Here is a 15,302-nt window from a genome sequence, read left to right as displayed (position 1 = left end):
TTGGATTTGCCAGAATTTTGCTGCACATGTGATTGTGGGTAACATAGCAAAACAATCTAAGTAATTTGGATGCGATTTTCATGTCTTTCTTCATTTTGTCTTGGTTTTTAAGAATCTATAATAGAACTTCTATACTGATGTAATGTTTGTTTTACATAAAATTCTTTGCACTGAAATTCTGTAACTAGAAGTGGATACTTGAGCATATACTGTGAGAAACACTGTTCATTGATAATAGTTTTCAGAAACAGTTATGTTTGCAGGGAGGGGAAGGACTCACACAGAAGGGACTGAAAATCTGAAGGAAGATTTATTTATGTGTTTCTCTTGTGATCAAGGTTTTCCTCCCTTGCCACTATAAAAGCACTCTGGAAATTATCTTAGGCTTAATATTACAGTAAGTTTTTTTCAAATCCAGGTAATACCTTTTTGTGGGAGACTATTTTAGCCACTCAGATTAGGAATCAGCAGGACTTTACCTTTCAAAGGGGGAAGAAGGACATCTGTCCCTGAATGAAGAGGAGAAGGTGTCACGTACTCAGTTTAGTGTGAGATTGGTATTAGAAGACTGTGGTGGTCACTGGCCCAAACCTCCCTCTCCTGAGTCTAGTGCCCAGAGTGACGCTTCTAGACCTGCCACTTAAAAGGCATGGTTGCCGGCCCCTTGTCACCCACACGTCTTGTCAGTTTGCAAACCATGTTCCCCCGTGAGAATTAGTAGGACTGCAAGTCTGCAACCTGAATGTCCTATGTCCTGTGGCTTTCTCACAGTCTAACATAAGGGTCAGCAAACTATGACATGGCAGGTTAACTTGAAGAATCATTTTTACATGTATCAATAGTTGAAAAAAACCAAAAGTTTAATATTTCATGACACATGAAAATTACAAAATTCTAACTTTAGTGTCCGTAAATAGAATTGTTTTGTTTTTAATGTCTCCTCATTTACATGCTGCTTGTGGCTGTTTTTGTGCTGCGGCAGCAGAGTTCAGTGGTTGGGAGCCCATATGGTCTGTGTGGGCCTGAAGTTTGCCATCCCCCAGTCTGACATGCCCCCTCTTACTGCCTCCCTTCAGTGTCTAAACAAAGTCCGGCCACTGAGTATACTTGAAACAGCACATTCAGCACCGCAGCCACTGGGAGGGGGGCAGGCTGGTGGGGGACTGGCAAGCACAGGCTCGATTGCGGCCCTAGAGAGGAAACACCAGGGATGCAAGGAGAGGAGGGGCAGGAGTCTCATCCTGCATCACTAGACCCCCCCCACCTTCAGCTTTAAGGAAAAGGGGCTGCTCTGGTGTAATGGACACTTGACCCTTGAACGACATGGCTTTGAACTGCGTGCAGATTTTTCCCAATAAATACAGAACTGTAGTGTATTTTCTTGTTCTTAGGACTTTCTTAACACTCTCTTTTCTTAATTCTCTTCTTAACTTTCTTAACTCTTCTCTGGTTTATTGTAAGAATAGGGTGCAGAATGCACACACAGAGTATGTGTTAATCGGCAGTATATGTTACTGGTAAGCCTGCCAATCATCAGTAGGCTATGAGTAGTTAACTTTCTGAAGAGCCAAACATTATATGCAGATTTTTTGCTGCCTTAGAGACGGTGGGTCAGTGCCCCTAACTCCTGTGTTGTTCAAGGGTCAGCTGTACTTCATGCTTCTGGGACGGAAATTGACTTAAAGAAAATAAGTATTAAAATGTAGTTTTCTCTTAAGAGACAATCTCTTTACCCCTTGTCTTAAAAACTTTTAAGCTATTTCTGCTGTGAAATTGATTTGTGTAGAATTTTCCAGAAATGTGTCTTTTACTTATATGGAAGTACTTAAGCCTTTATACATAACTTTTGGCAAGCAAAGGAGCAGGAAGAGAATTACTTTCAAAGCTTTCCATGCTATCTTGTGGACTGTGTGGACTTACATATGCAGATCGGACATTAGTTATTAGTTAATAATCTACAGAGATGATTAGTTATCTCTGTGGAGATTTGTTAGGCATGAAATCTGCCACCTGCTGAAACAAGTCCTTTCTTTACCCTTAATCCTTTTTTCACAGAAGCAATAATGTGTATTTAATTTTAGGCTTTTCTGTAGTTAGGTGTTTTAATTCCCTATATCCCAGGTAGACATTGGAGAGTTCTTTGGGGGGGGGGCAGTTTAAGAGTAGGGGAAATGATGGGTAAGGTACTCTCCCATTCTCCAGAAGTGTCTACAGTGGTACTCTAAATTAGCCTCTGTTATTTTGGAATGTTGGAGAACTAGATACACCTTTGTGTCATCTGACCTGACCTGTAACTTTGCCAGGAATTTATTGATGTTCTTGGTAATTGATGGGCTTAGGCTTCGCATCCTTAATTAAAGAGCTGCTCTATGGCTGTAGGCCTCTCCCTACGAGGCACAAAGATGTGTGCTGCCCCTGGGGAAGCAGGCTGATGGTTTTCATGCTGACTAGAGAGGTTACAACAGATTCTCAGTGTTTCCTCAATAACATGGGAGATGTTATGTCAAATATATTCATTTATGCAAGTCATAGAAGATCACCCATTTATACTTAAGAATGTTAAGGTACTGAGGCACCTGGATGGCTCAGTCACTTGAGCGTTCAGCTCAAGTCATGATACCAGGGTTGTGAAATCAAGCCCCGCAGTGAGGTCCATGCTGAGTGGAGCCTGCTTAAAATTCTCTCTAACTCCCTCTACCCCTTCCCCACTTGCTCACACATGCTGTCTTTCTAAAACAAATCAAAACAAAATTAATTAAAATAAAGAATGTTAAGGTAGTAGAATTGGTTACAATAATAATAACTGTCTTTCATGGCAGATTCATAAATTTGTGTGAATTCATACGCTAGATATGGATGTATTGGGGTGCTGAGTGGCTTGGTCGGTTGAGCGTCCAACTCAATTTCGGCTCAGGTCATGATCCCAGGGTCATGAGATCGAGCCCCACATTGGGCTCCATGCTGAGTGTGGAGCCTGCTTAAGATTCTCTATCTCCTTCTCCCTCATTCATGCTTGTGTGCTACCAACCCCCCCCCCTCAAAAATAAAAAATATAAATAAAAGAAAAAAAGATATGAGATGTATTGACCATCAAATTCCAGGATTAACAGCATTTTCCTTTGAAGGTGTTAGCATAAAATTAGTTCAAACCAAAATATGAAAGTAAATAACTGACTGTTCCAGACCGTTTTGTTACCAATAGAGCATCACATTGTCTGTTGACCTTTTTTTCAGTTTTAACCAAGTGCTTCTAATGCTGCTTCCAATGCTGACTGTGTTTCCTCAGCCCTGGGCCCTTGGTAGCTACCTGCATTTAGCACAGCCAAGCTAGTGTGTGAGTGTCTGCCATCGGTACCCTAAGGATGACCAGGCAGAAGGCTGTAGGTGACAAATCCTGTGCCAGTTGTAACTGAAAACCAACTCAGGTCGTCCAGGTTTCATGTAAAAATTTTTAAAAGAGCCCCCTTTGAATCACAGAAAAATAAGCTACCTAATGTACCTCCATATATTCTGGGCATAAAGTTTTAGCATTTTGTCTGACTTGATTTTAGCAAAACTGCTAAAATCCCAAATGTTCTGTTCCTGATTTTCAGATGGTTCGGCATAGGGAAGAGAAGGTTGTTTTCCTTATCCGTTGTGTTTTTTATTGTTTTTGATGCTTCCTTATTAACTCTGTGCTTTTTTTCAGATGGTATGTTTATACTTCTTTCTTTTCTGTTGACAAACAGGTTGAAAGGATTGTTGACAAAAGGAAAAATAAAAAAGGGAAGACAGAATACCTGGTTCGGTGGAAAGGCTATGACAGTGAGGATGACACCTGGGAACCAGAGCAGCACCTTGTGAACTGTGAGGAGTACATCCACGATTTTAACAGACGCCACACTGAAAAGCAGAAAGAAAGCACACTACCCAGAACAAACAGGACCTCTCCAAACAATGCCAGGAAACAGATCTCCAGATCCACCAACAGCAACTTTTCCAAGACCTCTCCTAAGTCACTAGTGATTGGCAAAGACCACGAGTCCAAAAACAGTCAGCTGTTTGCTGCCAGCCAGAAGTTCAGGAGAAACACAGCTCCATCTCTCTCAAACCGGAAGAATATGGACCTGGCAAAATCAGGTATAAAGATACTTGTGCCTAAGAGCCCCATTAAGAGCAGGACCGCAGTGGACGGCTTTCAGAATGAGAGCCCTGAGAAACTGGACCCCGTCGAACAGGGTCAGGAGGACACAGTAGCACCAGAAGTGGCCGCCGAAAAGCCAGTCGGAGCTTTACTGGGCCCTGGTGCAGAGCGAGCTAGAATGGGGAGCAGGCCACGAATACATCCATTAGTGCCTCAGGTATCTGGCCCTGTGACTGCGGCCATGGCCACGGGATTAGCTGTTAACGGAAAAGGTGAGTGTCCAGGTGAGCTGCTCAGTGGGCAGCGTCCCTGTCGATGGCCACGGGCTGTTACTCAGCATGCTGGTGACTTTTTCAAGGTGTGTAGGTGCTTCTTCCATACATGCTGGTCCTGTCCGGAGAGCAGGCCGATGAAAATCTGGGGAACCTGCAGTCTGTTTCTAACAGACATGCCCTGGAACTGTGAGAGGTGCCACAGCCTCTTTCCTCACTTGAAGCCTTTAGCATTTATGTTTTAAATCAGCTCTCGCTATGTGTTCAGTGTGCATCCACAAACCGTACCACCATTTAAAAGGCGTCTTGCTCTAAATCGGTTATGCTCGGTAGTTTTCCTTTATAACAAGTTTGTTTGTGAACATTTATGCATCTCAGACACTGAGTCTCATGTTCAGGGTCCGTGTGAATTTTCTGAGTGTGACCTGTATTGGGTCATGATCCTTAGATTAGAAGTCATGATCCTTATTTTGCTAACCCATCTACATAACCAGCAATTTCTTTCAGTGGAAGTACAATGTACCTTCGGGATTTGGGCTTTTGTTCTCTGTAATGGTCAACTGTTCGGATCCCACTGTCCCTTTTACAGAATAGGAGTCTGTTCAATTGGGGTGGTATTTCCTGTTTTGTTTCCACTCCTGCTCTTGGATTCTGCAGCTTAGTTGGTTGAACCATGGCCTCCCCAGCTTCTCAGACGGTGCAGGTGGGATTATCACAGACAGCTTCCATCCCCTTTGCTTCCCCCATGCCTCATCTAGCCACCCATCATTATAGAATTCTGTTACGGGTTTCTCTACTGTAAACCCCACTAGCTTTCCCTTACTTGGGGCCCTGGTTACTTCTTACCTGCCGTAGCTTTCTCACAGGTCTCCCTGCTTCCTGCCTTTTGACAGTTCCCATCCATTTTCTATAATTCTTGGATGGGAGGAGCATCCCCACCACCAGTCTGACCACACCACCGTTTCTGTAGTTCGCAAGCGTGCTCCTGAGTCTCTGCTTGGCCCGCACTGCCCTCTCAGCTCCCTCTCTCCACGTCTGCACTCCTGCTGTCCTCTGCCAGGAGCATCATACCTCCCCTGTCCCTCAGTCACCCCAGGACCTCCCACTATGCCTGTGATGCAGGGCCCACCTGCTTTTGTGTCCTCTGGTCTCCTATGCTGCCCGAGCCCTGTGTGTAGCAGAACTGTGATCATGTCTATCTGCCTGTCTCCCCCAACTCACCCTTAGTAGAATGAAAGAAAGCGAGAGGGAAGCTTATTTCCCTCCAAAGAGAAATGCTCACCTGAGATGCCACTCTAACCATCTTGCTGTGGTGCATCAAAAAGTTTTGGCTTAGATGTTTGTGTAGCAATGAGGAAACGGAAATGCAGGGGTTCCCTTGGGGCAGTAAATTGCCATCTTGCTAGTGTCTTTCAGATAACACACTTTACCCAAATGCTGCTTTTCTTCCTTGCTCCAGGAGTTTTGCCCTCGCCTGGAACTTGTATGAGCTTATTTACCGAGCTGACTTCCTGAACTGTTGGCCTGCTCGTAGACCCGGTTTTCTTTTACGTTGTTGTAAATGAAGGATCGTAGAGGTTCAGAGGCAGAAGAGACTTTATCAGCCATCTGATTGCATGCTGCTTGTCACAGAGAGGGGAGCTGAGTCCAAGGAGATTGTGATGTTCAGAGAGAACTGAAGGCAGAGATAGAATCAGAACATGTTTCTTAATTCCTACTCCTGTGTTCCATTTCTTGCTGCCTCCACTAGACCGGGAACATAGACTTCTCTATTGATTACTCAGGGCCAAGCACCTTGCTGGGCTCTTATCTAGCAGATAAGGGCAGGGCTTGGCAACCAGCCCACTTGCCTTTTCCATGTGGCCTGCAAGCTAAGAATGGTTTTTACACTTTCTAATGTTTGGGAAAATCAAGAGGAATAATATTTAATGCCATGTGAAAACATAAGAAATCAAAATTTTTGTGTCCATAAATAAAGTTTTATTGGAACACAGCCACATTTCATTCATTCACTTATGGTCTGTGGCACTTACGGTCAAGGACAGAGTTGAATCATTATGACAGAGACTGTATGGCCTGCAAAGCTGAAAAAATTGACAGTCTGGCTCTTTACAGAAAAAGTTTGCTAAGTCTTGCTCTAGGAAGTCACAGTCCTAGGGCAGTATTTTTGGAAAGTAAAGGGATACAAAAGACTTTAGAAGATCTGTGGCTCCCCTTTATCCACAAAAGTTGTGTGTACATTCATTTTTATGGGTGATGGGGCGTGATTTTCAAAACTTTTTGACCCTTTAAGTTTCCACGTTCTGTTTTTACCACCGTTACGCAAGCTTGGCTCCCCTCAGCAAAGCCTTCAGTTTTGTATAAAACGAGGATATTGGGTTCAGTTTAAATAAGGAGTTAGTGACTGCCTTTTTTATTACTATTCCCATGTCAAAAAATTTTTAAATGTCCATAAAGGTAGCTTTGGTTAAAACCACCACGGATATGTAAGCATAAAATCTCAAATTATTTTATCTTGTTCTGTGAAGGTAGGCAGGTTGATTGGGACGGGAGTAACACTGTATTTCCAAGGTCCTCATGACCTCCTTTCTCTCCTGACCCTGAGTCCTATATACTGTTGAGAACACTTAGACCAGAGAAAGAATAGAAGCCGCTCGGGAATGTTTTTAGAACAGTGGTAAATGACATCCCCAATGGCCATGATCTAAATCAGGCTTGAAGATTAAAAGGGAAAAGAACCATCTCCTCCTCCCTCCACAGCCTACTGTGGGAGTGTCCTTTCTGAGCGAAGCATGATGGCAAAAAGCAAGTAGTGTCCTAGACAGCATGGCCACCTACAGACAGGTGCTCAGGTGGATGAGTGCCTCTGCTTCTCTTCACCCTTCTCCTTTGCAGAAAGATGCTTTTGTTCCCTCCTCTGGCGAGTAGGCTCCAAGAAGGGATCTGGTTTTGCCAGGGCTGAATCCTCCCGTATCCTGAGCAGTGCCTGTTCATAGCACATGCTGCCGGTGTTTGTCAGGGAATGAGTCCAGTAGAAGGGGTACTCATGGAAGACAAAGATGGTATAGTGAGTTCTTGGTAGCCCTGTCGCCAGATCACACTAGATGTGAGGGAAGACATGCTATTGAAATGACAGGGTACAGAGGCCAGAAGCACAGAAACATCCCAGAAAACCTCTTACTCGCCCTTGGGGCATTTCTTTCCTGAGAGAGCAGTACTGAAGCCGCATCAGCTTGCTGGTCTACACTCATAATCTCTTAAAGTCGTTGTTTGTTTTTACTTTCCACATTAATTTTAGAGCTACATGAGAAAACTGATTTGTTTTTTTAAAACTAATGGAAGCAGATATTCATGGAGTCACTGGGGAATGAATCATCTCTTATTCAAAACATTAATCATGTGTGTATGAGGGATATTTTTTGCCACCAAACACAACAGATATTTAAATATCTGTTAACCAAAAGAGTAAATGTTTCTGGAGAATTTTAACACACACAATTACTTTTACAAAATAGCCATATGTATATGTGGCTTGTAACTTTTAAGTGTGAAACAGGTTTAAAAGATGACTATATTGCTTCACTCAGAAATATAAAAAAATCTTAAATTTAGGTGATGTGGCTGCCTTCTTTCTACTCTTTGTTAATGATAGTATTTTCTTGGTCTTTTAATTGCCTAACAAATTAATCCTACAAAAGAAGCAATTGCTTTTATAAACTGGATTATTGTTACTTTGTTCTTTTGTGAATTCAAATGTATAACTGATCATCATTGTACATTTGAGAAAATACTGTTAGCACACATTTTAAAAAATGACGTCTAAACCTGATCAGTGTAATTGCATAGAGTTGATGGATATGAAGTCGGAGCCAACAGATTCAGGTGGAAAGTGGGGAAATACCTTAACATGCCTCAAGTCTTTTATTCTGTGAGCATTTCTATTGAAGGAGGCTCCCAGGAGCAGTTGTTTAGGAAAATATGGCTTCTTCTGAGGAGCTGGAGTGTAAGTTCCTCTCAATAAGAATATGAAGCCTGATGATCTATCTCCCTTCTCTGTCATTATCAGGGAAGATGTTGTACCAAATCAATAGCTCCACCCTTGGAAGAGGCCCCGGTCCCCCAGGGCCATTTGCAATTTCTGTGCTGAGATTGGAATTTAACTCAGAGAAAGGGAAGAAATCAGGAGACCGGTGGCAGAAAACCGCTCAGTAGGGCCTCAATAGGACATGTCTACTCAGAAAGCAAAGGCTAAACATTAAAAATGTGCAACCATTTGCGATCGACACAGAGCCAAGGCCTTTCAATGAACGGGTACTTTCGTTTGCCAGTTGTCTGGTGAGTCAGGCCCTTTCCATGGACCCATGGAAAGGGTCTGACTTTGGAGATCGGTTGATTGATCAGAGTTCGGTGTTGTGTGAAGTACATCCAGACACATCATCTACTATTGCCAATTTGGATTTCATTGAAATGGGGCAGACACTTTGGGACTTACAAATCTGAGTGCACAGTCCTGGAATTTTTTCATTTTTCCCATTTTCTCATTTACACCTAATTTGACCACTGTTTTCACATAGAGCCTTTCCAGGACATTAGACATAGACATCAGCTCACCTTTTGTAATCCTGTCTCCTATCTTACGTAAAAATGAATTGAATATGCCAAGTTCAACTGGACTAAGAAGTTTCAGGGATCAACCCAGCCAGCTCTGGACCAGCACACATCCCAGCAAGAGCAGCCGAGACCCACCTGCCCAGCGTCTGTGCTGCTGGGGAGACTTCCCCTCCCCCTGCACTTGCAGGGTTTTATGGTATGTTCAAGGACAGTTAGGACTTGGGGCAAGGGTGACCCAGCAAACATACTTCAGAGCCCTTGTGACTGTTTAGTGTTTGCTCTTCATTTCCACTTTCTTATGTTTTCCTATACCAGTGATTCTCAAAGTGTGGTGCCCAGCATCTGGGTGACCTGTTAGAAATGCTCATCCCTGAACCCCCGCCACACCTCCCGAACTAGAATCTCGGCTGGGTCCAGCAGTCTGTTTCCTGAGCCCTCCAGGTGGCTTTGGTGCTCGCCAAAGTTCCACAACTACCTTCCCTGTACCGTGTTTTCTTTTAAGTTTGGTTTTTATGGAGGAAGATGGGAAATAAAAATACACAACTAATTTCTTCTGTTTATGATATATTTTAGATTCTTTATAGTTAGATTCCTGTTCTCTCGTGAGGTTGCTTATTAGCCTTATATATCTTGATTTGAAATTGTCTTTAGACTTTTGTTACTCTTTCAATAAATATTTCTAATTAGAAATTTTAAATGACAGAAAAACATTATAAAATAATTAAAATGTTTCAAAGAAAAAAAGAAAAGTAGAAAGCCCCACCTCCTGCTCCTACTCTCCAGAGATAACTGCTGTTAACAGTTTTTTCCTTCCAGAAATTATATAAACATGCACATCTTTTAAATACATCAATGGGGGGCGCCTGGGTGGCGCAGTCGGTTAAGCGTCCGACTTCAGCCAGGTCACGATCTCGCGTCCGTGAGTTCGAGCCCCGCGTCGGGCTCTGGGCTGATGGCTCAGAGCCTGGAGCCTGTTTCCGATTCTGTGTCTCCCTCTCTCTCTGCCCCTCCCCCGTTCATGCTCTGTCTCTCTCTGTCCCAAAAATAAATAAACGTTGAAAAAAAAAAAAATTTAAAAAAAATAAATAAATAAATACATCAATGGGCTCATACCTGACATATGGCTCTACAACTTAGGGTTTTATTTTTAATTTTGATACATCTTAGATATATTTTCATATCCATGCAAATTTAGCCCTTCTTCATTCTTCTAAATTGATTTGTGGCTATTTATTGTGTGACTATATCATACATACCTCCTAGTGGTGATTCAGTGTCTGTATTACTCAGCAGGGGGCACTTTGGCACTTGGGCCTGGACACTTACTGGTTTAGCATCCCAGGGCCTGCCCTTAATAAGGATCCTAGTAAAGGCCTCAGGCATCGTGACAGAGCACTGTGTCTGTTATTCCCATCTTCCCATCTGTCTGCACAGGGCCCTGTGTCTGGGTGCATCCACGAAGTGAGAACCTTAGCAGTAGACATTGGGCGTGTTTTCCACATAAATGAGTACATTTCATTGACACTGCAACAGCAGAAATGTTAATAACCTCCTGCCTTAAACCTGAGTCATACATAGATACTATGAATTCTTACACAAGTTATTAGAAGTACGTTGAGCAAAAGAGGACAGTTTACCATTACCTCCTCCCCTCAGAATACCATTTACTTCAGAGAGAACATTAATAGTTTGACATGTGTCATTTCAGACCTTCTTCTCCATATTCACATCCTTTGGTATGGAATCCTATAAGTTCTGGTATTTGCCTCTTTCATTTAACATCATGTTGTGGAAAGCTCTCTATTTTAAGACTCTGACTCTACCTCACTTGCTTTGAAGTTTTAAACTTGATTTTTTTTGTATTTTTTTTATATGATTTCAAATTTATGGAAAAGTTGCAAAACCAGTAAAGAAGAACCCATACACTTCATCCACATTCACCAGTTGTTTTCAGTTTGCCTCACTGACTTTCTCCCTCCCCTGGGTGTGAGTGTATGTTTATACACTCACATATCTGTATGTGCATATACATTTTTTCCTGAGCCATTTGCGTGTTAGCTGGAGACTCACTGTTGTAAACACTAGTAAAGTACAAGACTGTAATTAAAGATTTTGCTAGATGTTGCCAAATTGCTCTCTAAACAAGCTATAAAGATTGTGAGTACCTATTTACCTGTTGTTCTTAATCAGCTTTTCAATCTGACAGATATTTAAGGTAGAAAACTGTTATCTCATGGTTTTCATTTTAAAGCATGAAAATTCTGATTTCACAGGTTGTAATTGTTTGCACTTACTTTTCTGTTAATTCCCTTTACATTTTCTCTTGCCTATTGAAGTGGGGGGAGGTGCACAGTTCCAACTTTTCAAAACATGAAGACTTTGTGAATGTGTGTGTCATCTCTGCCAGGGACCACATTAATCTACACGTGTTTGAGCTGGAGAGTTCACACTTCTAATGGGAGCATTTCAGAAGAGGTCAGTGACTTTTGGTTCCCCCAGCACCCACTCAAGGACTGAGAACTTCCATGCCAGGCGTTAGGATGAATAGTGCCATCTGGTCTCTGCCTTAACATACTTACAACAGTTTAATAAGAAAACTTCAAATTAATTCCCATTAATTTTATCGTTCCTGCTCAGTTTCTAATATACCAAAGTGTATTTTATTAACTTAGAGTTTTACAATTTAAATGAAATCTGGATCCCTTAGGTCATATGTCAGAAAAGAATCTGACTCCAGTTCCTGCTCCTCCTGAACTTTGTAACTGACTGGCACAAGGGCAGAATAAAAAAGTCACCCAATTCACGTGAAATTCCCATTTTTGAAAATACTTGTTCTTGTTGATACTTGTTAAAAGAGGATTGAACACCTGATACAAATCCCGCTTGTCTTCTGCATTCCCATTTTTATTGCTGTTGTCTTTAGCAGGGTACTAGCCTTCTGGAATATTCCTCTAATGACATCCTGTATTGTAGGGGCAAGAGCAGCCATGGATACACAGTGTACTGGCTGTCTGGTCTTCTTTCCAAACATGCTGTTCTGTTGCCTTTCCTCTGTCTTCTATGTTCCTCTAACATTATTCTCCCTCTTTCAGAGAATGCTTATTTTATAGATAAGCCTGGTTGTGAAAGAAAAAGGAATTTGGTAAAAAACAAAATCACTCAGCAAGTTGGTGGGACAGAAGGGTCCATATTATAACCCGCTCCTGACTTCAGTTCTTCTGTGTCACAGTAGCAAAAGGGATTTTTTTATAAGCCTAATTCACCCTGTTGCCAGAACTACATCACAGGACTTGTTCTCTGTCAAGTGAAGCTGAACTCAAGTTGACTTAAACAGGCAAACAAAAATGCCATATATTGGCTCAGGTGAGCAAGTCCCAGGCACAGCTGGACCCATTGCCTGAATGGATCCATGCCCTCTCCCCCTGTGGGCTCTCTTGGCTGCATTCATGCAAACCCTTCCCACAGGGAAGGCACGTGCCGTCCACAGTTCTAGCTGGCATCCTAACCCTCTCAGCAAACCAGGCAGAAAAAAGTCTTCTCTTTCCCGAAGTTCCAGGAGAGATCAGCTTCATCCACACTCTGGTTGCCCAAGGGAAACCCAGGGCTGTTAACAGTAAGGGTGAAAGTAGAGACTGAGCTTTTGACAATCACAACACAATTAAGATTACTGAGTACCCTTAAAATATAACAGCGCTTCCCTAGGTTACAGAATATCATGGCTGTTAAATATTGAATAGTAAATGAATAGTGATCATTTCAGTCCATGTTGTAGCTTTTGGGCAGTCCTCTCAAACTGAGCATGGTGTCGTCTCCCAATACACCTAGGTGTCGCTTACAAGACCGAACTCTGTGTTTGCCTTTTCATTTTCTATTTTTGTGTGTAACTGTGTGCTCTTCTTCCTTTGTAGCTGTTAGGGCCCTGTGTTTGGGGGCACTAGGCACTGTGTGTATGTCCTCCTAATTTGGTAGGTCACCCTTTACAGGGCATATTTTTTAATTACAAATGAGGAAAGGCTGTGTTTGTCAGTTTATTAGGGGACTCTTGAAAGAAGACACTGAGGAGTCCTGTTCCCCAAGGTGCTTTTGCTTTGGGTGAAGTCTTATCTCAAGTGGCTTGGACACCTACCGAGGCTGGGTGGAGGAGAGCTGATTCCTCTGAGAAAGTAAACTGGCAGAAGAGATCCAGAGAAAGATCCAGAACAGAAAGACAAACTCAATAAAACTTCAGATAGTAGAATGGGAAAGCATTGTAGCAAACATTTTAATCTCCTTTAAAATTTCCTACATTGTCTACTCCCATTGTTTACATACAATAGGTGCTTAATTAACATTTGTATGGGGGTGAATGAGTTGTTTGAGCAATTTTTTTCACTTCTACTTTCATCAATAGCATCTGTCTTCTAAAAAGGATTTGTGTGAAGAAGAAACAAGGTCTGTGAGGGTGGTTGGGAGAAACTGCCAAGGAATTAAGGGCCAAGGCAAGTTTTGAGCTTGCTTGCAAATAGAGAATGATATGTAATTCTTGGAGCTGGGAAAACCGAAGAAAACATCTGTAGGTTAATGGTGCAGAACATCTTTTAAAACTACCAGTGAATAATTTTGCTCTATATGACAATATCCAGGAGGCGACTTTACGCCCAATAAGTAGGGCCCCGCACCCAAATTTATTCACTTCTGGGGATCAGTGTCACTAGAATGAGCTTCAGACCAATGGAGCCTTTCCGGTGCCTTAGGTTCTTGGTCATTTTGAGATGGAAACAAGCTCACTGTGTGATTCTGTGCAATTCTTCATTGTCTTTCCCAAGCTACAGCCTCTGAGGAAGCCCTACAGCCTTTTCCTGTCCTTTTTCCTAGTCGAACTGCCTTCTGCCCCCTTGTCCGCTGCCCCCAACTTAGTAGCACACCTGCAGCATTTCATAGCTCTGTCTTTGTCAAGTTCTCAACCTCCTCAAAGAGGATTTCCCATTCGCCTACCTGAAACCAGAAGCCTGCCCTGCTCGCTGGTCCTCTGCCTTCCCTTGTGGCCTCAGGAGCAGAGAGAGCTCATCCCCAGTGCTGCCAGGCTTGGGGAGCGGGGGCCGGTCGGCCTCCTCCAGACTCCGATGAAGAAGATTCTGTGCTGAGGCCTGTGTTTTCTTACTCCTTCTCCTTCCTCCTCACTGATTCACCAGCCTCTTGGTCCTGTGTCAGCATTCCCCAGAGACCCAGGCTTCAGGGTCACAGCCCTTCCTTCTCAACCCAGCATGGCCATCACCCCCAGAGGACCAGGCTCCTCATGAAAGCCTCCTCACTCATCATAGTCACGGCTGCCATTTACCAAATTTTCACAGTGTGGTGGGTTCACTCCACCCATGTGTTACTAGGACTGTTAAGTCATGTCCGTTTTACAGGGAATGCCAGGCAGAAAGAAGTGAAGGGACTAGAATTCATGAACACCTTTTCTTCAGGGCTATGCTTGTTTCCACCCTGATTCTCATTTTCCTTTTAGGTCACGCTTCTGGAGCATCTCATCCATGATTGCTTGCTCTTTTCCTTTCCCAGCAACCCCCAGCGTGGCTCCTGCTCTGTGAACAGGTGTTCTTAGCCTCTGGGCCACAGCCACCTCCACTTACTGGATCTGGTGCTTGTCTTCATCAGAACAGGCCACTCCCACCCACATTTTTTTTTAAGTTTATTTATTTATTTTGAAAGAGCAAACGGGGAGCAGCAGAGAGAGAGGAAGAGAGAGAATCCCAAACAGGCTCTGTACTGTCCGCGCAGAGCCCAACGCAGGGCTGGAGCTCACGAACGGTGAGATCACAACCTGAGCCAAAATCGAGAGTTGGATGCTTAACCCACTAAGCCAGCCAGGCACCCCAGTCCCAGCCACAGTTAATACAATCACCACGTCTTTGTTTTGTTTTCATTTTAATTGTGGCAACAAACACACAAACCTTAAGGTTACAGTCTTAAATGTTTTTTAAATGTGTAGACCCGGAACGCTAAGTGTATTCACATTGCTGAGCTGCAGAGCTCTAGAACATTTTCACTTACTAGGCTGAAACTCTGTACCCTGTAAACACTAATGCTCCCTCACCTATTCCCCCATAGCCCTTGGCTACTTTCTACTTTTCTATTTTTGTGATTTTGACTACTTTCTATTTTTGTGATTTTGACTACTTTAGATACCTCATATGAGTGGAAATCGTACAATGTTTGTCCTTTTTGATTGGCTTATTTCACTTAACATAATTCCCTGGGGCTTCATCCATGTTGCAGCCTATTACGGGATTTTCTTTATGTGTTCACCTGTCCGC

The 15,302-nt window shown here is 42.9% G+C and overlaps 1 protein-coding gene across 6 annotated transcripts in view; it reads left to right on the top strand.

The window, feature by feature from the left end:
• Positions 1–15,302, top strand: part of CDYL (chromodomain Y like) — a 251,054-nt gene that overhangs the window by 172,726 nt on the left and 63,026 nt on the right. For 5 of the 6 annotated variants that reach the window (XM_086706395.1, XM_086706394.1, XM_025916939.2 and 2 more), the window contains one exon: positions 3,729–4,395. In XM_086706395.1, coding sequence (XP_086562521.1) covers positions 3,729–4,395 — 667 coding nt within the window. The remainder of the gene's footprint in view (positions 1–3,728; positions 4,396–15,302) is intronic. The other variant, XM_086706397.1, reaches the window with a different exon arrangement.

The sequence above is a fragment of the Puma concolor genome, chromosome B2, assembly GCF_028749965.1.
Source record: "Puma concolor isolate L17-30 chromosome B2, mPumCon1.1.hap2, whole genome shotgun sequence".
Taxonomy (NCBI): Eukaryota; Metazoa; Chordata; class Mammalia; order Carnivora; family Felidae; genus Puma; species Puma concolor.
Note: the sequence above shows the minus strand (reverse complement) of the source record. Positions and strands in the feature narration are given on the sequence as shown.